Source organism: Belonocnema kinseyi, chromosome 3, assembly GCF_010883055.1.
Source record: "Belonocnema kinseyi isolate 2016_QV_RU_SX_M_011 chromosome 3, B_treatae_v1, whole genome shotgun sequence".
NCBI lineage: Eukaryota > Metazoa > Arthropoda > Insecta > Hymenoptera > Cynipidae > Belonocnema > Belonocnema kinseyi.
The window spans coordinates 86,331,843-86,355,972 of NC_046659.1; the positions used below are offsets into that span (position 1 = coordinate 86,331,843).

Genomic DNA, 24,130 nt, shown 5'->3' on the forward strand with positions numbered 1-24,130 from the left:
AAATTGATTGTAATAGTATTGTTAGAGGAAACAAGGAAACCAAATTTGTATTTTTATGATTTCCACTTAATATTTTGATACATCATAAATTATACTAAAATTTTCAGAACTTTATTTAAAAGTGAATGTAGTTAAAATTTTATTTCGTACGAATAACATTATAAAACTTTGATAAGCGCAACATTTTCTTATTGGAGATTTCATAAAAAGTAACGAATTTAACTTTAAATATTCAAGAGTAGCGAGAAGAACTTCGGATTGTGATGGTAAATGAAGAAGTAACTTTTTGATTGTCTAAGAATTCTTGAATGTCTTTCAGTTGAAGAAAGCTCAGAATTTTCTCTGATTACTCTTTCGATTATCTTTTATGTAGGTATCTCATTATTTGGAATTTATGATTGGATACCAAAAGTTCTTCCTTTACATAAGATTATGTAAAATAGCCGTATCAAAGTCATCTCAGGAAAGAGGAGAATATTTTAAATGTAAATAATATGCACTTTGTATAATAACAGGGAATTATCGTTACACTCCGGAAAAATTTTCCACGGGAAGCATTTTTTAATCCTAGAGATTATCTCATTATAAATAATCTTTTATAAATAATAATCCAAGTTATCAATTTATTTGAAGTTATTTGGGACAAATTAAAATTCTTTTTATGTAAACCTCGTAAACATTTATCTATTTTAAATACATCGCATTTTGGCAAATTAAAATATTATTTACAGTGAGTTAGATTACAAAAGAAAATTTTAATTTGTCCCAAGTTAATAAACTTGTAAATGACCGTGAACTTGTTTAAGTATTTTCTTTTACAAATGAGAATTCAATCACTAGTCTTTTCTGAAAAATTAATATATTTTCATTGATCGTAATCATTTATTTTTGATAATTTCTCATTAATATATTATTTTGTTATTGAGAATTTAATAATGCGATTATTAAAATGTCCGAAATTCATAAATCTCTTTCCTGATTTTCTCATTTTTAGAGCATGTTGATTTAATTTATGCACATAATCGACATACATATTAGTGGCTTACTATTCGTACATGACATTAAATCTTTTCTATTATAGTACAAAGTCTGGGTCTTCGGAGCAAGTGCAGTGCAATTATATTCGATGTTAATTTCTTATATTGTCTGACAATATAAAATGGAGGCATTGCGGCGATTAATGACTAGACTACGCTTTCCTTGATGAAGTCTTGTGCTATTTATTATGTATAATACATGTAATGCCGTACCTAATTAGTGCCGCCTTTAGCTTTCATGAAATAGGAAAGGACTTACGGATATGATAAATTATTTCTACTTAGGGGTAGATTCCTGAAAAAAATATATTTTCGAGAAGAGGAAAAGTTTCGTCAGATTTTATAAACATTAAATGTTTTTTTTAACTTAAAAGCAATCCCGAAGTTTTGTACAATTTTTCTACAAATATAGTGAATTTATTTGTTATGGTATCAAAGATTTTTACTGATTTGAAATGAAAATTTGGGAACATTGGTGTTCGAAATTCCTGCAATTACTGCATAAAATTAGTCAGATTTAATTTAATATGTGCTTCCACAATTAAATTAAAAACGCTAGAATTCCTTCATAATTGTTAGAATGTTATTATAATTAATTGTAGAAATCAATTTAAATTGATAGTATCGATAATAAATTGCTGGAATTCAATTTAAATTGCTAGAATTCACTCAAATCTTTTGGAGTTCCTTTTGGATTGATTAATATTCACTAATAATTGCTAGAATTCAATTGGAACTGATTAAAAATCAATTTTAATTGATAATATCAAGATTAAATTGCTGAAAAATGATTTAAATTGCTATGATTGTTCCGGGATTAATTTACAATTTATCACAATTTCATCAGAGTTGCTGGGATTCAAGCGGAATTATGAAGAAATCATTTTTAATTGACAATATCGATATTATATTGCTGAAATTCAATCGGAATTTAAGAAAAATCGCTCAGAATTTACTAGATATAATTTGCACAGAAATGCTAAAATTCAATTAGAATTAGAAATCAATTTTATTTTATAAGAGCGATACTAAATTGCTGAGATTCCATTTGAATTGCTAAAAGTCGCACAATATTGCTATAATTCATTTTCAAATACTTAGGAATCAATGTTAACTGATAGTGTCATTATTAAATTATTGAAATTCTAACTAAATTTCTCTAATTCACTCCGATTTGCTAGAGGTGAACTTGAAATAATTAAAAGTCAATTTTAATTTGTAGAATCGATACAGAATTTCTGGAATTCAATTTATATTGTAAGAATTCATTCGGAATTACTTGCGTTCAATTGGACAAATTTAGGAATTAAATTTAAATTGCTAGATTTCACTCAAAAATACTATAATTCAATTGTGGAACATTATAAATTAATATTAGTTGATAGAATCAATACTAAATTTCTGGAATTGAATTTAAGTTCTAGAATAAAATCAGAGTGAAGTAGAATTCTTTCGAAATTGCTAAAATGAAAGTAGAATAATAAATAAATTTTAATTGATATAATCGATACTAAATTACTGGAATTTAAACTAAATTCCTGTACTTCACTCAGAATTACTAAATTTTAACTGTGAATATTTAAAAATTAATTTTAATTATTGAATCGATACTATATTTTTGGAATTCAATTTTAATTTCTAGAAATGCCAGGCATTCAGTTGAAAAAAAACGGATTAATTTTAATAGGTAGAATCGATATTAAATGCCTGGATTTAGATTTAAATTACTAGAGTTCCCTCAAAATGACTAAAACTCTATTGTGAAACATTATAAATGAATAATTATAGATGTTCAAATTGTCAGTTGATAGAATAGATAATATATTGCTGAAATTAGATTTAAATTACTAGAATTAAATTGAAATGTATTTTAGTGAACTAAATGAAACATTCCTTGATTTTGTTTTGTCGAAAATTTTAGAACCCTACTCATTCTGGTACCCTTGTTTATACATTCTAGATTAAATTACTTTTTTGTGAATAATATTCAATTTTACCTAATAAATCCGTTAAATAATTTATATCGAATGATGGAAATGGGAACCGGAAGAGGAAAATAAGGCGGCACTGATGAGTTATTAGTCTCACGTCGAGGAAAACGGAAGAGATGAGGCGGATTTATAGAGTGAAGCAGATCTCCGAAGACTCAAACGATTGATCTTGTTCAAATGGTTTTCGATCAGGAATATAACGAAGATAAAATGATTACTGAGGTAACAGCAGATTGGGACTGACACGAACCACATCATTGCAACACTTTTCGTTTCCCTGAATCCGGTTTAATTTCAGAGAAAGGGCAGTTTCTTTTTACTCATATCTGTGTCGTTACATCCGGAGTCGGATACGTTCGAGTGAGCCGGCTGTGCGCGAATGCAAAATCAATATTTCATTTCTATCCTCAGAAAATTGCTGCCTCCAGGTAACAATGATTATTGTTTAACCATACTTTAGTGCCAATGGTATGTCCTCTATATTATAATATAGAAAGTAATTTTCAAGGTACATATTTCGTCTCTTGTATAGGCAATATCTTTTTTATGTACTCATAAGGAGAACCTATAACCTTTATAATTTTTGTTAGATTCATACTCCTCTCAGTAATAGCTCCCTTCCAAATGTGTAATTTGCTAAACTAATAATATGCGCTTTCTAGAGGAAAAAAATTTCGTTAAGTGAGAATAATGGCTAGAAATGAACATATTTGCTTCATTTAAATAAATTTTTATAGTCACTTGTGATAAAAAAAAACTTGAAAAAACTGCTGGCAGCAGGAATCGAGCACGGACTTTCTGCTTACGAACTCGGAGCGTTACCGCCTGACCTAGACGGAAATTGAAAGACGAATTTTTGTGTGGCTTTTTTCTTGAGAATAACGGAAAAGCGCATCTTGTTACTTTAGCATATTACGATTTTGGTATTGACGTTTTACTGGAAGGAGTATGAATTTAAATAAAATTCCGAATAGGGTAGGTTCTCCTTGTATAATAATTCGAGTATGATACTTTTTCCCCTTTAGATATAAATATTTATAAACTTCTTCATGATTTAGGTTAATAATTTTCTTTTATATAACTTAAGTTTTAAATATTTTATACATAATATTTACAGATTTTCTAGATAGAAAAATAAAAATAGAATTTTTACTTTCTTAGGTTTTATGAGAAATCTGAAATAAGATCTGAGGGTCAAAAGAGTGAGGCTGAGGGATTATAAAGAACAGGGCTTACAATGCGAGCATTTGGATTTGGCAACGAACCGTAAAATTTATACATGAACCCATAATTCAAAGTTGAACCTCTGCTACGGAAAAGAATGTTTTGTTTAATAAATCTGGAGGATTTCTTGTTCAGTTTTATTTTATGTGCCTTTTCATGTAGTTGATATTCTAATCTGAATTTCATTTACATGATTAAATTCAGCGGTGCGGTTTTAAATTGAGAAATGTAAAGTCGTGAACAGTCTTGAGCTTGAATCATATAAATAAATTTATATTAAAAAAAGCAGTTTCTTCAATCAATTTAGCTTAAAATTGTCTTTTGTTTCTTATTTAATAAAATTATCCGTTCTCGAAACTCATTTTTTAAAATATAGAATTGTTATCAAATTCGCACATTACTTTGTTTTTGGAAATTATACTCTTTTTTACAAAAATTTAATAATACTTAGATTCTCTATTCAAATAGCGGATATGATTTTTAAATACTTCTTCTGAAAAATCACAAGTTCGTTGAAAAAAGTAGAAGCTATTTTTAATACATTTAAGAGTATTGAACAAACTAGTAGAATATTTTAAATAATTGATTAATAATTATAAAAAATTATTACTATACAATAAAGGTTATATATGGATTTGGTAAGCCATGCATTAATTTCGAATTGGCTCGCCAATTAAAAGATCCGATTAAAACGAGTTCACAATAAGAACACGTAACGATTTCCGTGTTTTAATTGCAGTATTATATATTTTTATTAAAAGAGGAAAAATTATACTATTCAAATTACCTTTCATTAACACAGAGATAAAAATGCCAAATCTCATCTCGATAAGTATCGCTCATTTACCGAGTAATTATACAATTAACAATATTTACACAATCTGGGTCGCGTATAATCACTCGGAATAGACACTTGAATAATCGTAAAATTTTTTTTGTGAAAAGTGTGCAGTCCAATTGCTTTTGACCTCGATGTGAAAAAAGATCGTAGTTGTGAAATACCTACCTATCACATAAAAGAAATGATGATAATTATGGACATTTGAATGAAACGTTTATCGCACTAAAATGGCGCTGCTTAATATGAGAATTAGCACCAAACTTTCTGCCGTCCTCTTCACACCTGATGTTTTCCGGCGAAGAATCGCTGCCATTTTATCGCCTGAAATGTGAAACAGTAATTTCGTTAAAGAAGTTGGAAAACGTAGAATGATTATCATTGAATTAGTGTAATCAGGGATAAAATTTCATTTCTGGCTAATTAAATAAATTACTTCTATGCGAGGTATTTTGTTTATGAATATACTCATTATTTCGCCGTCTCCACATAATAAGGTTCTATCTCGGAGCTTGCACGTAGAAAGGTTTTATCTCAGAGAGGGCAAGTTATAAGTTTTCAGATTTTGTAACTGAGATAGAACCTTGCAGGTTTCACAGTCTTTCCTGAACTCTTCTCTTTCCTCCCTTTTTAAAAATACTTCTTCTTTTCCCCTTGCGTGTTAATTTTTTGTCCTTTTTCTTCCTTTTCTCGTTTTTGGCTTAAATTTATTTTAATATTTTTTATATTTAGGTTGAATTTCGTTTGTTCGAATTTTTAATACAAATTTGGATTCCAGCCTGATTCCATTATTACTTTAAAAAAATATAAAAATTACTCTTTTTTTTGGGAGGGGGGGGGGAGCGGAGTCAAGAGCCAAGTCGAATCTTTGAAGTTCGACTTATTTGAGTAAATCGAATGTCGAAGATTCGACTTGACTTTTGGCTCAATTTGTCTCCCCAAAAAAGAAGTCATTTCGAATTAAAGAATTTAATAATCTAAGGAAATTAAGCGGCTTTGAGGCACTTTCCATATTTCGAAAAATGTAATATTTCAAGCGCCTCAAATCTGCATGGGGAACGACTGCACACCTATAATATGAAGTTAGTTAGTAGAATCTAATAAAAAGTATCAACTTTTTTTGTTTAAAGTGAATTCTTTTCGGTTAAAAATATTCAGTGTGACCGAATTTCAGAATAAATCCGAAAAAAGTCCGGGAATTTTGTTGGTCAGGGAAAGTTATGAAAGTCAGAATGCATTTCACGTAACTGTCCAGAATAATAAATAAAAATTTTATAAATTTAAATTCTGATATTCATTTCATTTTTCTGAATTGAAAATTCATATTTTTGTTTGAGGATTTAAGTATTTTGTTAATGAATCCTATTTTTTGGTTGAATTAAACTTGTTGAAAATAAATTTTCTTTTCTTCTTGAATATTAGTTTTTAAACTGAAAATTTAACTTCTTTTTTTTGTTGAAAATTTATATTTTTGAGTCAAAAACTAAATTATTTGTTTAAAACAGTACAAATATGGTGCACCAAGGTAGCGAACTAGTCTTTTTATGGCCGAGCGTAAACTGTTGCGAACTCACGCAAGGCCGTAAAAAGACGTCGATGTATACAAAATAAAATGATATTTTTTACGAATACTGCAATTCTGATTATTATTATTATTAAAAATGAATTGTTGAAACAATTAATTTTTGTCACAGGCTTAAAATGGTTACTGTCCAACATGTCGAAGGCATTTTTGGTTAGAGTTGGATTTTATATTTGATTATTTAACACGGGGCTGTCCCGGTATATAGTCACGGACGCATTTTTTAAATGCAATCATGTGATCCGATGAGAGCAGTGTGCCCCGACATATTGGACAAAGCCTAGTTTTTACCTCATCATTGATGGACTGGGTTGCAGTCAAGTACACGATGGGGGGATATGCAGCTTAAGATGGGTTCCGAACCACCAGAACCTCGGTAAAGGTACATAAAAAAATTTCCAGAGGTATCGACTCAGGGATCGAACCCCGGCCTTCTGAGGTAGCGTCTAACCAACTGAGCCACCGAGGCTCATTTATTCCAGTGTTTTTATTAAACTTTTATTTGGGTAAACCCGGTTATACATCATAGCCACGAACTAATTCAAGTGACTGATGAGATTAGAATGTTATAAGTTAATTCAAATAATTTAATACGATGGTTGAAACCTCCTGCGATGATGTTGTAGGTATACAATTACAAGCGGCCACGAGCGTTGGAGGTGACAACAGTCACCTCTGGATGCTTTCTTAGAGCTACTATCTGCCACTCCACGGAATTTTAGTCGCTCGCTTCCCGATGGTCAATAAAGTTTCTTACAATGCGACAGGTGTTTAATAAAACCGCATTCTAAGCTGCTAAATTCTGACTCCTAAATGTTCAAGATGTTCAGTGCATCTTGCGTGTACATTGCCTGTAGCCGAAATCACAATGGGATGAATAGATGCATGATTCACATTCCTCCATATGGTCTTTACTTCATGCCTTAATTCGCTATACTTGTGGATCTTGGTTGTATAGGTTGACTGCAAATTTTGATTAAGCGGACAAGCAATGTCGATGATGTAGACTCTTCCATATTTTTTTTCTCGCATTTTTATGTCAGGTCGATTGGCCTGGATGTAATGATCCGTTTGGATAGTAACATCCCAATATAAGATGTAATCTTGGCTTTCTAAAACGGGCATTGGAATGTATCTATAGAAGGGCATCCATTATTTTAAGAGTCCTAGGTTTAGGGCAAGTTGTTGATGTATAATGCCCGCTACATCATTATGTCTGTGCGTATATTCTCTCTGAGCTATTACCTGACAGCCACCAATAATGTGCTCAATGGATTCGGCAACGATGAATCGGCACCGGTCAACCACGTCTTGATGTAACACGTGTTTGCGATAATTCCTGGTGCTGACAACCTTTTCCTGTATTGCAATGACGAATCCTTCCGCCTCTGGCCACAGAACACCCTTTCATAGCCAAATATTAGATGACTCAGTATCCACTTCCTTTTGATCGAACGTGTTGGGATACTCGCCATGGATGGCTTTCTGCCTCCATTGTATTTCTAATTCCTCTATGGTTTCTGCCCTGATATTCATGGCCCCATCTGAGGACAAATTTAAGGGCGTGTATTCAAGATCCGCTTGACAGATGGTACTGTAAAGCGAAACATTTCGTTTGCTGTTAAAATAGTCTCGCAACTGTATAACGTGTAACTCACACAGTTTTTTGACATCTACAACGCTTCTACCCCCTAAATGTCGTGATAGAACTGCCCATTCAATCGCTGAATTTCTGTGGTGCATTCGGTGCTTCGTCATTTCTACGCGAACAATTATGTTTAACTTTTCAAGTTCGGTGTTTGACCATCTTATGAGTCCGAAGGAATACGTGACGACAGGGATGGTATATATGTTGATCGCCCTGATTTTGTTTGCCGAGTTGAGAAAACTCTTCATAATTAATCTGAGTCTCGTAGTGAAGGCAGTCGTTAGGCTTGTCTTAACTATCGTACGTTGAATACCCTTAGATTCAAGAATACCCAGATATTTATATGATTCGCCTTCAGCCATTACCTCGATGTCATTTTCGAACTCGTTCTCTAACTCTTTGGTCCCTAATTCCCCTCTGATTAAATGCACTGTTCTATATTTGCCTAGTCCGAACTCCATGTGGATATCATTCGAAAACTGTTTTGTGACATAGATCACTTGCTGCAGTTCCTGGCCTGAACTAGCGTACAGATTCAGGTCATCCATGTAAAGAAGATAGGTCACTTGATGACCATCTTAATTATCATGAATTCTGAACCCATGAGACATGCTGTTTAGTGTTTTGCTCAATGGATTCAACGCTAAACAAAACCATAGTACGCTGACGGAGTCTCCTTGAAATATACTTGTCGTAAAGTGTATTGATCTGTTTATCCTTGGTTGTCCATGATCAAAATACTTGATTCTTGAACCCCAGAGCCTCATCGAATGGCTTAGAAAGTCAATAATGCGTGGGCAGATTTTGTAAAGTTTTAAGACTTCAAGCAAATAGTCATGCGGCACGGAAGGAAACGCTTGCTTGTAGTCAATGTATGCCATGTGCAAGTTCCTTTGATACTTACGAGCTTGATTTTGAGCGTCTGATTTTTTTGGTATCATATATGTAGTACCTTGGAGCATAAAATCTGGCATCAGATCTCGGTGTTCAATGATCTTCTGGAAACACCTTGCCAACGCAAGATGCACACTCGTCAGGTACTTGTACCAGAAGTTGTGCACCATGTCCGGACCTGGAGCTTTTCAATCACTTGCCCTTTTCAAGACCGCTGAAACATCTAAAGCTGTGATGTTTCTTAGATGCATTTCAGGGCTATTGCACTAAAATTTTGGGTAGAGAATGCCTTAGTGTTGATTCTACATATCTAAACTCTAGTAAAGCATGACCAAAATTCCTTTCCAGGTGCTGTAGTTTTTCTGAGATTTCCCTATCCACATCATCGTTGGTATTATCCGGATGTGGTTCTAATCGATCCGGTGCATGATGTTCATTATCCTTAGCACTTATGACTTCAGCATCAATAAAGTCTTCGTTATCCACATCTTCCAAGGCGAGCTCATCAATAGGAAGCTGCCGTTCCGCTTCCATTTTGATAGCAGGTATTTCAACAGCCGAAAGCAGTCTGTTTACAGATATTGAGCGTTTTTGATCTGCCGGGTTCTGCTCATTTATTTTTGTGGCTAGCTCTGGGTATTTAAGTAAGAAGAGTCTATGATGTTCTCTCCTCACACTTTGCCCACATTTATCTGACAAAAAATAAAGGCGCATAACATCTCTGTTCATATGGTATGTCCATTTTCGTCGATTTTTTTGTTGCTGAACCTCTGCTTCTGCCTCTTGTTGTATAAGTCCATCCACCTCTGGAGGATGTGGTGGTTTTGGATCATTAATAGGTTGAGGAAGAATATCAATTGCTCTTTCTTGACCGTATAACGCGGCATCCTCTAAGTGATGTTCATTGCCGTCGGTTTTCCACGCCAAATCAACCTGTTGTTTAATCTCAAGCGCTCGATCTTCTGTCACGTGTAGATTAGTCCTGACGTCCTTCGCCTTAGCGATAAGACCTCTTAGTGCGAGTTTCTGTATATTAGGATATTTTGCAGCAAATTTTGTTCTTAAATTGTATCCTTTTACCATTTTCGTTTCAAACCTTGCACTTTCGTAATAGAGACGCACGAATTCCTCTTTCATTGTGGTATCCCAATTGATGCTCTCCCACGGTATTTCTGTCGAGGTGGTTGGCTGCAAATAGCTAGCGCTAGCCAAAGCATCCTCAGCAGGCACAGTTGATGTTCCACTGCTTACCGTTTGTTGCAGATGTTCTTGCTGTCCAGCTATTTGATTAGTGAGATCTGCCTGACCATCTCGCAGCTCATCATCGACACCGTCCCGCATGATGTGGCCCCCAGCTGTGGCTCCAGGGGGCGCCCCGACGATCCTCGGGAAGCGACAAGCGTTTCAAAATCTTTAATATATTCTCCATTTTTCATTGGTGGGGTTTGGTGTTCTATTTAGTCCCTTTTCTCTTGCCGTCAAAGTCATAATAGGAGAGCTCAAGCCCTACCGCGACTTCAAAGCGGAACACTTTCGGTGATATTTATTATTATTATTACTGTTATTATAAGGAGTTGAATATGGTGATTGCATTTTATGTATAAAAGCGTTAAGTTTAGAACGAATTTATGGAAAAAAGTGATATGAAATTCCGAGCGATGTTGGACGAGCTTCGCGGTTATATTGACGCTTACGCTTCAGTAAACATGCTAAGGTCGATATTTTAGCGATCAAAGACTTAAACTATATAAGCGTTTTTAATATTGCGCATCATCACTTCAGCAAAAAGTGCTCAAAAGTAGAGCGTCGTTTATGTATTCGTTGCATACTTATGCACGTATTAAGACAAAAGTCTTTTGCCAACGTTTCTCATTTTATTTCATTTATTTTTGCGTCAATTTAAATCACTTCCTTTGTTCACTTAACCAAGCTAAGGCATAAAAAGAATAAAAGTGTTTAGTTTTATTTTCGAAGGGAAAGAACCTCGAGTTGACAATCAATCGAAAGTGCAAAGTGTGCTTCAACTGCTTTACACTGTTTGGTATAGTACCACTTAAGAGTATCGGTTTGCAGATTTTTATAGTAAATTCAATGTTGAGATATAAATAAAGTTAATTTAATTTAAATAAATGTATTTTTAATTAAATCTAGGTGCATTATGAACAGAGCTCAAAAAAATATTTTTTAAGAGTTCAAGATAATTTAATTGATTTGAAAAGTAATAAACCGAATTTGATGTGAACTCAACGGAATTCGAATTACTTTCAATAAACCTGATAGAATTTCAAAGTATTTAAGAGAATAAAAAAGTTTATAATTCGAATGAATTGGCCAGAATTCAATGAAATTTTTAATGTTTCTCATTAAAGTGGCTTTATTTTTTATCAGGAAAAATGATATAAAAATATTCCGTTAAATCTACAAAAAGAGTAAGTAGTTTATTAATTGATTAACTAATTTAAATTAACGAGTTTTTTTTAAATTTTCTCTTTCTTTAAGAAAAAGTAGTAAATTTTATTAATGGTTTTTATATTGTTCAATGTAATTAAAAAGTGATATTTAAGAATATCATAAATTACCCTGAGAAAAATAATATTATTCCTTGAATCCATTTTCTCTCAATTAACTTTAAAATTATTATTTTTGAATGAACATTTAATTAGGTCAACAAAATAATAGTCTAGCAACTCATATTTTATTTCTGACAATATTTAATTGATTCAATGAGATATATACGTGTAGATGACATATGTTAATGACATTTTTATCGCCATCTAACGAACGTGCATATTTTCGTTATTGTTTCTCAATAAATGTGACATGCTATTATTGCAGTTTAAAATTTATTTCAAGGCAAGTACCGCTGTCCTTACTTAGAATGGCAAATTTTCATGTAACGTGCCCAAACAGTTTTTTTTTAAATCATTTAAATACATTTTTCTTAATGTTTGTATTGAACAAGAATAAAAAAATTAGTTAATTCAATACAAGCTTTTAAAGCCTATGCTTCAAAGGTTGCTCTTTGATAGCCCTTATAATTTATTTAAAGAATTTTGTAACCTTAAATTCGTATTTACAAAAATCTAAAATGAAGGAAATTCATTTGTGTAGACCTTAAATGGCATAGAAGAATTTCTAAACAATTTTTTGTTTTAAATAAAAGAAATTATGGTGGTTTTCCTGAAAAAAAATTTGGGGCTAGTGTTAGAGTTTGCAAAATTCAAATTCCTAATGGGCAGCCTGCTGACGGGTGTCCATTATTTTAATAAATTTTTGAATAAACATAATAATCAGAAAAGTTTTAATTTAACCTTTTAGGTATGAGAATCGAGGGTGGCCGCAGGTAAGGGAAAACATGGGAGGGAAAAATCATGCATTAAACAGAAATTGCAAGATCTAGGGAATTTTTAGTCAGATCAATTCATTAATCAATAGCTTAACCACTATTGAATTCAGGTGTATTTCTGAATTTTATTGCATTATTTTGAAAACTTTTAAGGTATTTGAAAATATTTTATGGAATTTTTAACAGCTTTAAAAAGTCTGAACGAATTTCAAAAAATGTCAAAAGTTTAAAATGTTGTAGGGTACACTGTAAAAAATATTGCTGAAAATTACATTTCGTGCTGTAACTTTTTCCTAAGATAGTTTTGGTAAAATTACACGTTTCTTGTAAATTGACAGTGATTATTAAAGGAATTTTACCATAAATGAATGAAATTTACAATGAACGTGTGATTTTCCCACAACAATCATAGCACATAAAAATACCAGTGATTTTTGTGGGAATTTTAGAGTAAAGTGTAACTGACAAACTGGCAGCGAAGTAAAATTCCAAAATCCTTGTAATTCCGCTGTTGAACGCTTGATGGCTTTTGATAACCTGCGAGGCCTCCGAGTGAATTCAGTGCAAGATTGTGCAACATTTTAGCGGCATTCGGATATATTTTAGAATTGAGATCGTGGATTGTGCTGGTTTGAGTAAATCACAAAGGCAAAGCGCAATGTGTTTCACTTAAATAAATTTGTTCGCATGTTTAGCATGCTTGCGAAAAAAAAAGAATTCTGAAGGTTACGGCTGTTTACACAAAAGTTGATATAAATTAGGATGCGCCTATTTCGCCCACTGATCATAACCTTGTTTGATGCGTATTTGTTTTGTAATAGCAAACCAAACAAAAACTTTAATTTCTTCTGCCTGATAAAAACATGACTCCTTTTATTTATATATCTCGAGGCCTCCTAACGATAGGATGCCAACGCACGCTTTCGAGTAGATGATACTTAACCAAAAATATAAGCAATAAAAAGCTAACCGAGAAATAAGCGCAAGAAAGTTTCAGCTCGCGGAATTGAGCAAGATGAAGCTAGGAGTTGGCCAAAACTAAAAGATGCTCACTCCATCGAATCATGAAAGTGCCATCTCGGGCGAGAAAAGTATGAAGATAGAATAGGTAGATAGCCCGAGATAGATCTTTCATGACTTGGTAAAGCGAGCGAGCACCTTTTAGTTTTGGCCAACTACTAGCTTCATCTTGCTCAATTCCGCGATCAAGACTTTTCTGGCGCTAACTTCTCGGTTAGCTTTTTATTATTTATATATTTGGTTAAGTACCGCCAAGTCGTGTCGTGTGCGTTGGCATCCTACCGTTAGGATGCCTCGATCTTATTATTCTTACGATTCGATTTCATTAAAACATACATTAAGCGATTTAAAATACCCGGGCCGGCCATTGTGCACGCGCAAACCTTTACATGCGGCGTTTTAAAACGTCACTGTAATTTTACAAGGCGAATGTAAAATTCCATTCATCTAAAACTGCTTTTTACTATCTGTGTGATATTTTACACTATCGTGTTATTTCTACCTAATTTTGCTAAATTTCTCACAGTAATCACTGATATTTTTATGTCTTATGATCTTTGTGGTAAAATTACATGAAACTTTTTGCAGTGTATTTAAATAGATTCCAAACATTTTTGAGTAGATTTCAATAGTTTGAATTTTTTCGAATTTTTAGTTGTTTTTAATTCATTTTATTCTTTAATTTACCTCGAATTTGTATGAATGTTATCGACTTGATGTGATTTTCCTTAAATTCCCTAAAATTTGCTTCAATTTGACTGAAAACAATGAAATTTTTTAGGTTAATTTTTTTTTGATTATTTCGTTTAAATTGTTTCGAATATAACTTGAATTATTTTGTTAGACACTGTTTGGGTTAGAAATAAGTTACTTTTTCAATTTAAATATGTCAATTTTCTATTTTTTTCTTCAAGTAAATTAGGTTGTGGCAGCCCTGAGAATAATCAATTAAAATTTTATCAATTCAAATGAATATCTTTTATGTATAAAAGATGGGTAGTTAAAAATCTTAAAATATTAGAATTGTGGTCTTGAAGACTGCTCAGTCTGCTCTCAAGAGGCTTGAAATAAATGGTACAAAAAACGTTTCTGTCACTGATACTACTAGAGTGGCTTAGTATCTCCACCACAACCCAGAAAAGAAAAGGAATTTTAAATAAGGATTTCTGAAGTCATTAAGAAAAAATTTATAAATGCGAATAATTAATAGAATTGTTTACTTTAAATTACAAACTTTTCCATTCATTAGTTTTTTTTGTTGTTATTAATATTATAAAATATTTAATTGTATTTTTTAGTTTTTAAAAAGTAAAAATTGATTTGAGCAAAATTATGAGTTTGTGTATGATGCTCTAGTCATAATAGGGGAGGCTTTTGTGCTAGAGTTTAATAAGGCGTTGTAAGATAGACAAATTGTAACTGCTAGCATTTAGGAGACCATGAATACGAGGTCTGTGCGGAGAGTATCCTACCTTCTGCGTCGAATTTGTATCTAGTCTGCTATTGTCAAAAAATCAATATACCTAACTCTCGTTTTCAGTCCCTCCGTTTTCGGCCTTCCTAGAACTTCTGGCGCCCGCAGTTTATCAGGGGAGTAGGGAGAGAGCGGTTGCGATAGACTTCTTGGAAGGGTTACATTGCTCGACTACTCAGTCATGTATATTGCACACTAGTATGCATTCCAATTGGAAACGGTTCAGGCGGCCCTGGCTGTTTACGTCTCAACCTCCTCAAATTCAGTCCAATGCTATTTTAGGGCAACCCCCGATACTGGATTGAGTGCGAGAGTTTGGTGTATTTACACTTCAGGGAAGACCTCTGTCAGGTTCCATACTAATTGACACGGACGGCGTCCATTAAATTTTGACAAAAACTTGGCCATTCATGTTCGGAAAACATCGCTTTGATTCGAAAAGTGCATAGTATAGAGCCTATGCGTGATACTCAAATTCAAAAGTGATTTAGCGATTTAAAAGGGGTCATCTTTCAATGGAAAGTGACTCTCAATCTAGTCTGGCCTTAATGGCCAAAACTCCTTAAAAATATGTAGAACGAGGAAGGTGTCGTGCACCATGAAAAAAAGTTCAAATCAAAAAGTTTAGACGGTAAACAAAGAGTATTGCCAAGATGCTTTGAAGCTTTCACGTGACGCAGAAAAAGGAAACGGCCTGATTTATTAAAAAAGTTTCGACTATTTCCTTCCTGACGACATTCACTTATCGACGACCATTCATTTATCGCAGCTTATTTAGAAATTTCTGGTGAAACACAGCTGTAGACAACTTCGACACTCCTCCCACAGTTCTGACCTGGATCCCTGTAATTTCATGCTCTTTCCTAAAATAAAGTAACCTCTAAAAGGAAAACGATTTTAAAACGTAACGGAAATAAAAAAGAATGAGACGAAGCGGCTGTTCTCTATTCAGAAAGTTAAATTTTAGGGAGTGCTTCCAAAAGTTTGAGGGTCGCTAGAAGAAGGTTATGGCTTCTAAAGGTAAGTACTTTCAAGGGAATATCATCGCTATTGCCGGTCATATTTCGCATACGCAAGTAAATGTTCCATGCTTTATTAAAAATATTGCAAGATTAGAATTTTGGTCTTTAAATATTAATGGCCAGGTTAAATACCAAATTCGTCAGGGAATTTTTGAAATGGAGTTTTGCAACCAATCTACAGAAAATTGAGTAAGTCATGTGTAAATTACATAATCGTTGAGTTTTCATAGCATACATGTGCAATAGGCACGTATTCAACTTTTATAGTGTCTGACCCGATATGTACCGTCATCACTTGTCCGATGAAATACGTCGTCACTACTGGATGGGTTCAAGCTGTGCTACACATACTAAGTCTGCATGTCACACATATTTTCCATTTTTATTCGCCATAGAAACGCACTCGGACAACTTTTGCGTCCGACCGTTTTATCATTTTTATTGTTCAGTTAATAAAAGTATGATCACCTCTGGGAAAATGCGGATGTTGGAAGAAGCTTCAGATTTCAACGAGCAGAGTTTACAGGGTGGCCATCCACACGGGAAAATCGGGAGTAAGCCGGGTCGAAGTTATATTGGGAGAAAACGGGAATAAAAATGGGACTGAAATATTATACCGGGATATCTATTTATTTTATAATTCGCGCGTTTTGCCGCTTGTCAATTGTTACTAAATAAGCTTTTCCCGATCATTTAAGGCTCCCTTTAACAATATATGTGGGGATTCATGTGAAAAGAGTCCTTATGGCAGGTCCTGGTTTAGTACAGTCTAATTGTACGTCAATAAAAATTTGAATGATTAAATTAATCAAGCATGCTTTGATTAAAAATCAGTCATTTCTACTCACAAAACAGTATTTTATACAGATGATTCGGTCAATAGTTCTGAACGAATCAGTCATTCAAAATTACTGTTTTTCAGTTCATGGAAGTGTTTGGTATACCTGCAGTAAGAAAATTGTATACCATAATTATACAATAATTGACTCGCTAACACATGGAAAGTTATGGCTTAGATGAATAAAAAGGACACATTTAATTAGTGAAAGTTACTATTTATTTAATACAAGACAACTGCTTTAATTAGGTAAAGTTAATGATTACTTCATTCTAATGACTGATTTATTTAGTGGAAGTTAATGATTACGTCGTTCAAAATCAATAAGAATTGATCAAATCTCGTTAAAAATTCGTCTTTAGTGAAAAATTAATCTTTTTCTTTAAAAATTCGACTATTTCGTTAAAAATTCGACTTTTGATAAAAATATCAATTACTTGATTGAAATTTGAAGTGTTTATTTAAAAATACATTTATGGTCTTAATCAAGATTCATCATTTTAGTTGAAAGCTAATTTCTATGTTTGAAAATATAATTTTTTTGAAATACCTTGTTTTTTTTTAATCAGAAATAAGTTTTTAAATTGAAAATTAAGGTATTCTACTTCTGATAAAAAAATATAATTTTTAGTCGAAAATTCAACTAGTCGGTTGAAAATTCATAATATACCTCGTAATATACATATATACACACACATCCATTCTTGCATATATACATATACATACATACTTAGCCGACCATAGTCGCAGTATACCCGGTTATAAATACACATTGATAATAATTAAAATACTTGCATGTATAACTCGGACAATCCATTCTGACATCTCTGTAATTACAACTTCTCTTTTATACTAGTTGTACATATTGTAAATGACATACCCCAAACTGATTCAAAAAATTAAAATTAAACTGTTTGGCCTTTAAAAATAATTGATTCAAAATCGAGACACTGATTGACCGTACCAATCAATGAAATAAATTGGCATTTAGAGGCGACTTCCCTTTCATGAAATAAAAATTACTATATGTAATAATCTCATACTTTATTTAAGAGTAAAAAAGTTATGCATGAATAGAAAAGACGTTTTGATAATAAATTTTCGAATAAAATAATTCATTTAACAAATATTTAATAATCACGTGCATTTATTGAACATATTGAAATTAAATATTATTATCTGCAATTAAAATTTCTTTACAGCATTTCAGTAAAAAGGAATCTAAAGACCACTCTTTTCATTAAAAAATTCTAATAATTTTTCTCTAAAAATTCAACCTCTTGGTTGAAGTTAATTTTTGTTTGAAAACTTATTATGAATTTAAATTAATTTAGCATAAAGCTGGGAAAGGAATAGGGTGCGACAGAATTTCTCCCTTCCCATTTCCAGCTTGAAAAATTACCATTTTAAATGCAAAATTTGATATGTCTGATTTGTCATGGTATTTAATTTTGTTATTGTATTATTTTGTAATTTTTATATTTTTTATAAATGTCCATTCTTAAATTGATCAAAATAAAAACTTTAGTTGGTCTATTATTAAAAAATTCACAAATGCTTCCTCTACTAACGGGAAGAAAAGTCTTCGTGAAATGAGATCCACATAAATATAAATCCAAATAAAGTGGAAATACTCGAGATCAAATTCAAAGCTAGTTTTTTTTTATGAATAATGCGAGTATGATCCATGTAATATTCAAATGGGAATATTGCATATTTTCAAATATGTTTTTACAGTCAAATGAAAAGCACACCAAAAAATGAAGGTAATTTCTAAAACAAAGTTTTTTCTAATAAGTTTGAATTTTTATTTTAATGTTTGAAAAGTATATATTTTTAATGTTTGCGAAGTAACCTGATTAGTTAGACGAATTGCCAGAAGTGTTTCAGTCTGAGTAGCACGATTGTCCAGTTTATGGGGGTATTTAAAATGCCTAGAATTTTACTAAAATCAAGATTTGTAAAGTGTGACAGTGACTTTTGATTTAAGAACTTTGTAATTTTGAAAATTCTTGACTTTGGTTTTCGAAATCACCCAAATCATTAAAATTTAAGAATGGTTGATTATACATTTTTCAATGATATGATTAATAAGGCAAATTATTAAAATTGAAGAATGTTCAACTCTGAATCTTCAAAATTAAAGAACTCTAAATTTTAAACCGTTGAAATTGAAATTTTTTGAAAATCTTAACCTTTGTTCTTCAAAATTAAACTATTGAAAAAAGGTTCCAATCACATAATTATCAAATTGAAGATTTCTAAATTGCAGCGCTTCAAAATCGTAAAACTTTAAATTGTAAATCTAAAAGATTACAGAGTTCTTATTTTTCACAATTTACAATACGAAATTGATCTAATTTGGATAATTGACATGAAAGATTTCTTTAATTTGGAATTTTCAAAACTTGCCTGGATGACTTTCGATGTCCTAAATCATTCAAATTGAATAATTTTCATTTATGAATCTCTAAAATTCAGGAGTTTTTAATTGTAACCCTTTGCAATTCTAGAACTTGTAATCGTTCATTGTGGAAATTGAAGGGTTTTAAATTTTAAGACTGAACAATAAAAAATTCATGTAATTTTGACCATTCACGTTATAAATTTCTCCAATTTAGAAGATTCAGAATTTTAAACTTGACTTATTTTCAAAATCATCCTAATTTTAGAATTTTTATTCATACGCCTTTAAAATTCAAGAGTTTTAATTATTGAAGGTGTAAAATTAAAAATCAATTATTTTTTAGTTTCAAAATTACAAATTAAGTAATTTTGATGATTTAAATTTGAAATTTCCAAATTTTGGAATGTTTAGACTTGAAAACTTGACTGTTTATATATAACATCAATCATATGGTAGATTTTTTATTTATACATCTATAAAATTAAAAAGCTTTTAATTTTGAAAATTTGCAATAAAAAATGCTGCAAGTTTTAAGTTTTGCGAATGAACTAGTTGTAACTTTAATTTAATCGACATTTTTATAATTTGGAAGATTTAGAATAAAAAGTTGACTTTTGATTCCCATTTTAAATGATATAATTCAATTGCAAATATTGAAGAGTCGAAAATAGAAGACAACAGTAAGACTCAGGATTTCAAATGTTTTTTAAGAACATCTTATTACGAGCTAGAGTCCCAAATTATCTTAGTAATTTTTAACTCTTGCTTGTAATTCCTGCTGGGATAAAATATCAGGTATATTTGAATGAAAGTTACAGATTACTGAAAACCAATTTAGCTGTGAATATATATTTTATTTCAAATTAATATCTATTAATTATATTTTATTGTAATTTAAATCGAAGCATATATTTTAATTTAATAATTAGGCAATAAAAATAAGAAATATTACACTGTTAAAAATGTTATGAACTTTAATAGACGTTAATACATAAGGTGTATATGAAAATTAATACATTTGTAAATGAAAATTAACTTAATGCACATTTATATTAAACTTATTTACTATGTATACCAAAATTAATATATTTGTATATGAAAACTGAAATAATACCCATGTGTATTAAAACTAATCGATAGCGCATGCGTCGCGCAACGCTGTCGACCCTAGCATGTAAGCTGATGAGAGCTTACCCCATCGACATATAGAAATGGACCGGTCACCGGTAATGCTGTGTGGACAACGGTAATGGGCTCTAGAGAGAGAAAAAACATATGAAACGTAGACCTATCTCTTTCTAGATAAAGCTGATTGGTCGAGAATATTTTCGTTGGGTGAAATTTGGCGCAGCACAGGGTCGTGCTTTGTGTCGCGAGTACCTCAATAATGTGACGGTTATCGCACTTTTTATAATTTATTTAATTATAATTGATTGTAAATAGATATAAAAAATTGTGGCAGCCTGTGTAGTTTTTGGGCGTTGTCAAGACGTGTATATGGGGATATGTTTTCATACGTAAGTAAAGTTATTGAATACAGTAAAATAAAAAAATTTACAACAAAAACAAAACCTCAAAATATGAATTTTTGTACCTATGTATGCAATACAAATGATTATTTTTTATGTTATAGAAATATTGTTCAAATTTTTGACAGTTTTTACATTATTTTTGAACTCACAAAACGATTATTATTGTAGCATTTTCAATTTAATTTCAAGAAGAATTCAAGGTTACCAAGTTTTTAAAATAATCTATCTGAAACAGGTTATTTTACATGAATGTTCTTAAAATTCAATCTATTATAACTACAAATTTCTAAGGTATTGTTTATCTTTTTATTTTAATTAACCGTACAGAATATTTAGGCAAGACCCGGGGCTACCAAATTACTTGACAGAGTCCTGAAATAGATAAAGGCAGGTCTACGTCTCATATGTTTTTTCTCTCTCTAATATAAACGTAGATGTGGTACGGGGCGTCGGAGTGGGAAATTATATATATAGGACATCACATTTTCTGTCAATATATAGGGGCCTGAATTTTTCACTTTTTCAGGTGCTTTTTCACCTTCACGTTAGTACGTGAAGTACATTTAATTTGAAACATTCAAAACATTCTATAATAATTTGTTATTTTTCATGGCCTTTTTTATAGGCAAATCATTGTATGATGACGATGCTACATGCACAGTTGTGCTAGAAAATAAAACTTTGATGTTCTGTACATCTGTATTAGAAGCATTCTTGATCACGTTCATTTCCCATTATGTGTATCGATACAAGTATCCTAAAGAAATAGAATCTACTTTGGAATTTATAAAGAGGTAAGATACATATCCCTTATGTTATTTAAGACCCCTGAATCCGAAAAACAGGCTTTTATGAATGTGTCTGTATGTATGTCTGTTTTTGAACACGGTAAGTTTAGAAAAAAATAATCTTTTAAATTGGCCTTTGGTACATTCGTTTTGTGTCCTAAACTAAAGGTCAAGTTCGGTAGCCAGATATTTTGGAAAAACATTAAAAAAGTGGGCACATTTTCAATATTTTTGAGACCACTTTTTTGAAATTCAAAAATTCTCTGTACGGTTATTCATAGTATTTAAAAATTTGAACAATTTATTCTCATGACTTTTTTCATAAAATCGAAAATTACCAGAGTTATAGCATTTACAAAATTCCAAAAACACACGAAAAAGGAACATTTTAAGCAAAATAACGCACGATATGAAAAAAGCCAAGAGAAGAAAATTGTTGCTTTTTGAATTCCCTAAAAGATTATAGCAACTTTTTGAAATTTATTGAAAAATCCAAAAATTACATTTTTCGGCCGAACTATGCAAAATACGGTGAAAGATGAGTACACAAAAATTTTGCATTTGAAAAAGATCTACAAATTTATTCCTGACAAATAAATCATTTTTACATTCTCATCAGAGAAGGACTTTTGGAAATTTGGACCCACCTCCTCCTCCTAGTTGTTGTCAAAAGGTCTACGTTTTGAAACCCCGTGAATCTGGAAAACAGGTTTTTACGAATGTGTCTGTATGTCTATCTGCTTTAAGCCTGTATGTCTGTGAGCACGATCACTTAAAAAAATTAATCTATTAGATTGGCCTTTGGTACACTCTTTTAGTGTCCTAAGCTAAATGCCAAGTTTGTTAGTCAGACACTCTGGATAAAAAAACTAAATGTGAGCTTATTGTGAAAATTTTTGAGTACACATTTCTTCATGGCTCGAAAATTCTCTGCACAGTTGTTCATAGTACATAAGAAGAAAAATGTTACTTTTCGATAGCCTTACAAGAATATCATATCAACTTTGAATATTTTTTCGAAAAATTGAAATTTCAAATTTTGACCGCACAAAATCTATTTAAAAATTGCATTCTGCGGTCAAACTATGCAAGAAAGGAGCAAAAATGATTAAAAAAACATTGTTCTAAAACTAGGCCCAAAAATACCTAAATGACTTTCTTGCAATTAACTACATGAAGAGAGATTTTATAGTATTAAGTTAAATACACATGTATTGGAAGTTTTTTCGGATACGTATAATAAATTTGAGATACCACCAAATTTGAAAGTTCAAACACATATCTGAAATTTAATACACATGCGTATTAAATTTAATTTACATCTTTTTTAAGTTTTCGATGTGTGTTTGAACTTTTAAATTTGGTGGTATCTCAAATTTAATATACGTATACGAAAAAAACTTCCAATACATTTGTATTAAGCTTAATACAGAAATTTCTAACAGTGATATCAGCGCGTGTAGAGCGCTATTTTTGCTTCTGTTATGGTTAAATAAAAATAACTACAAGATAAATTTATTTTACTGGAAATGTAAGTATTAGATGAGTTGACTAAATAGTTATATTATTCACGTACGTAAAAAATTAAAGATAAGGGATGATTTACTTTGAAGGAAAGAAGAAATATAAAGAAAGTATATTCGCTATCGACTTTCCATTATTTAACTGCTTCAAATTCTGGTTTACCAGTATTTGCAGAGTTTCAATCCCCTTCAACAGTGAAGTGGGTCAGATTTTTCAGTTCAAAAGTTGTTAAAAAGGGTTCAAGTGGTTAACTAACCGATCAAAGAGCACATAAAAGTTTCATTCTTTAAAAAAAATAAAAAAATGTAAATTACTGTGTCTGACCTCTATAGTGTACTCCATAGTGTATTCTATACTAATTAAGGATTGCTTATTGCATTTATGTCCTCTTTTTTATTAATACTCTTCTCTCCCCTCAAATTAAAAAAATTCCTATTACACCTAAAATCGAGACTTTTTAACAATTTTCCCTTCTATTTTAAAAGGTTTCGGGTCACGTTTTTAAAGTCATAAACAAAAATCCAAGCCATTAGAAAATACAAGTTTTAAAAAGGATTCTTTCTTACAAAACCAATTTCGAATATTTCCTAAACGATTTATTTGCTCTTTTTGCAGATATAAAGAACACCGTCGACAACAAAGAAATTGCTAACGATTAAATCAAGAAAATACACTCAAAAGATAAATTAATTCTGTAGTTGCAAATCAAAAAGAGATTTTTCACAAAAATAATGGAATAAATTCTTTAAAGAAAATTAATGTTTATACTATATTAAATTAAATTTGAAACGCTTTAAGTTGAATTCTCAATCAAAAAGATGAATATTCAATGAAGAATATTTATTTTCTACAGGGTGGGCCATTTTTAATCTATTTACCAAAAAATCTCAGAATAGTGATATTGTACAAAAAAATTGTTCAGACAAAAGTTGTTCAGGATGAAGGGGGTCAAATACTGGTGACCG

The 24,130-nt window shown here is 31.5% G+C and overlaps 1 protein-coding gene across 1 annotated transcript in view; it reads right to left on the reverse strand.

The window, feature by feature from the left end:
* Nucleotides 1-4,822: 4,822 nt before the first annotated feature.
* Nucleotides 4,823-24,130, reverse strand: part of LOC117169596 (zwei Ig domain protein zig-8) — a 672,873-nt gene continuing 653,565 nt past the window's right edge. Inside the window, exon 7 of the mRNA XM_033356046.1 lies at nt 4,823-5,414. Within this exon, the coding sequence (XP_033211937.1) occupies nt 5,308-5,414 (107 nt within the window). The 3' untranslated portion in view covers nt 4,823-5,307. The remainder of the gene's footprint in view (nt 5,415-24,130) is intronic.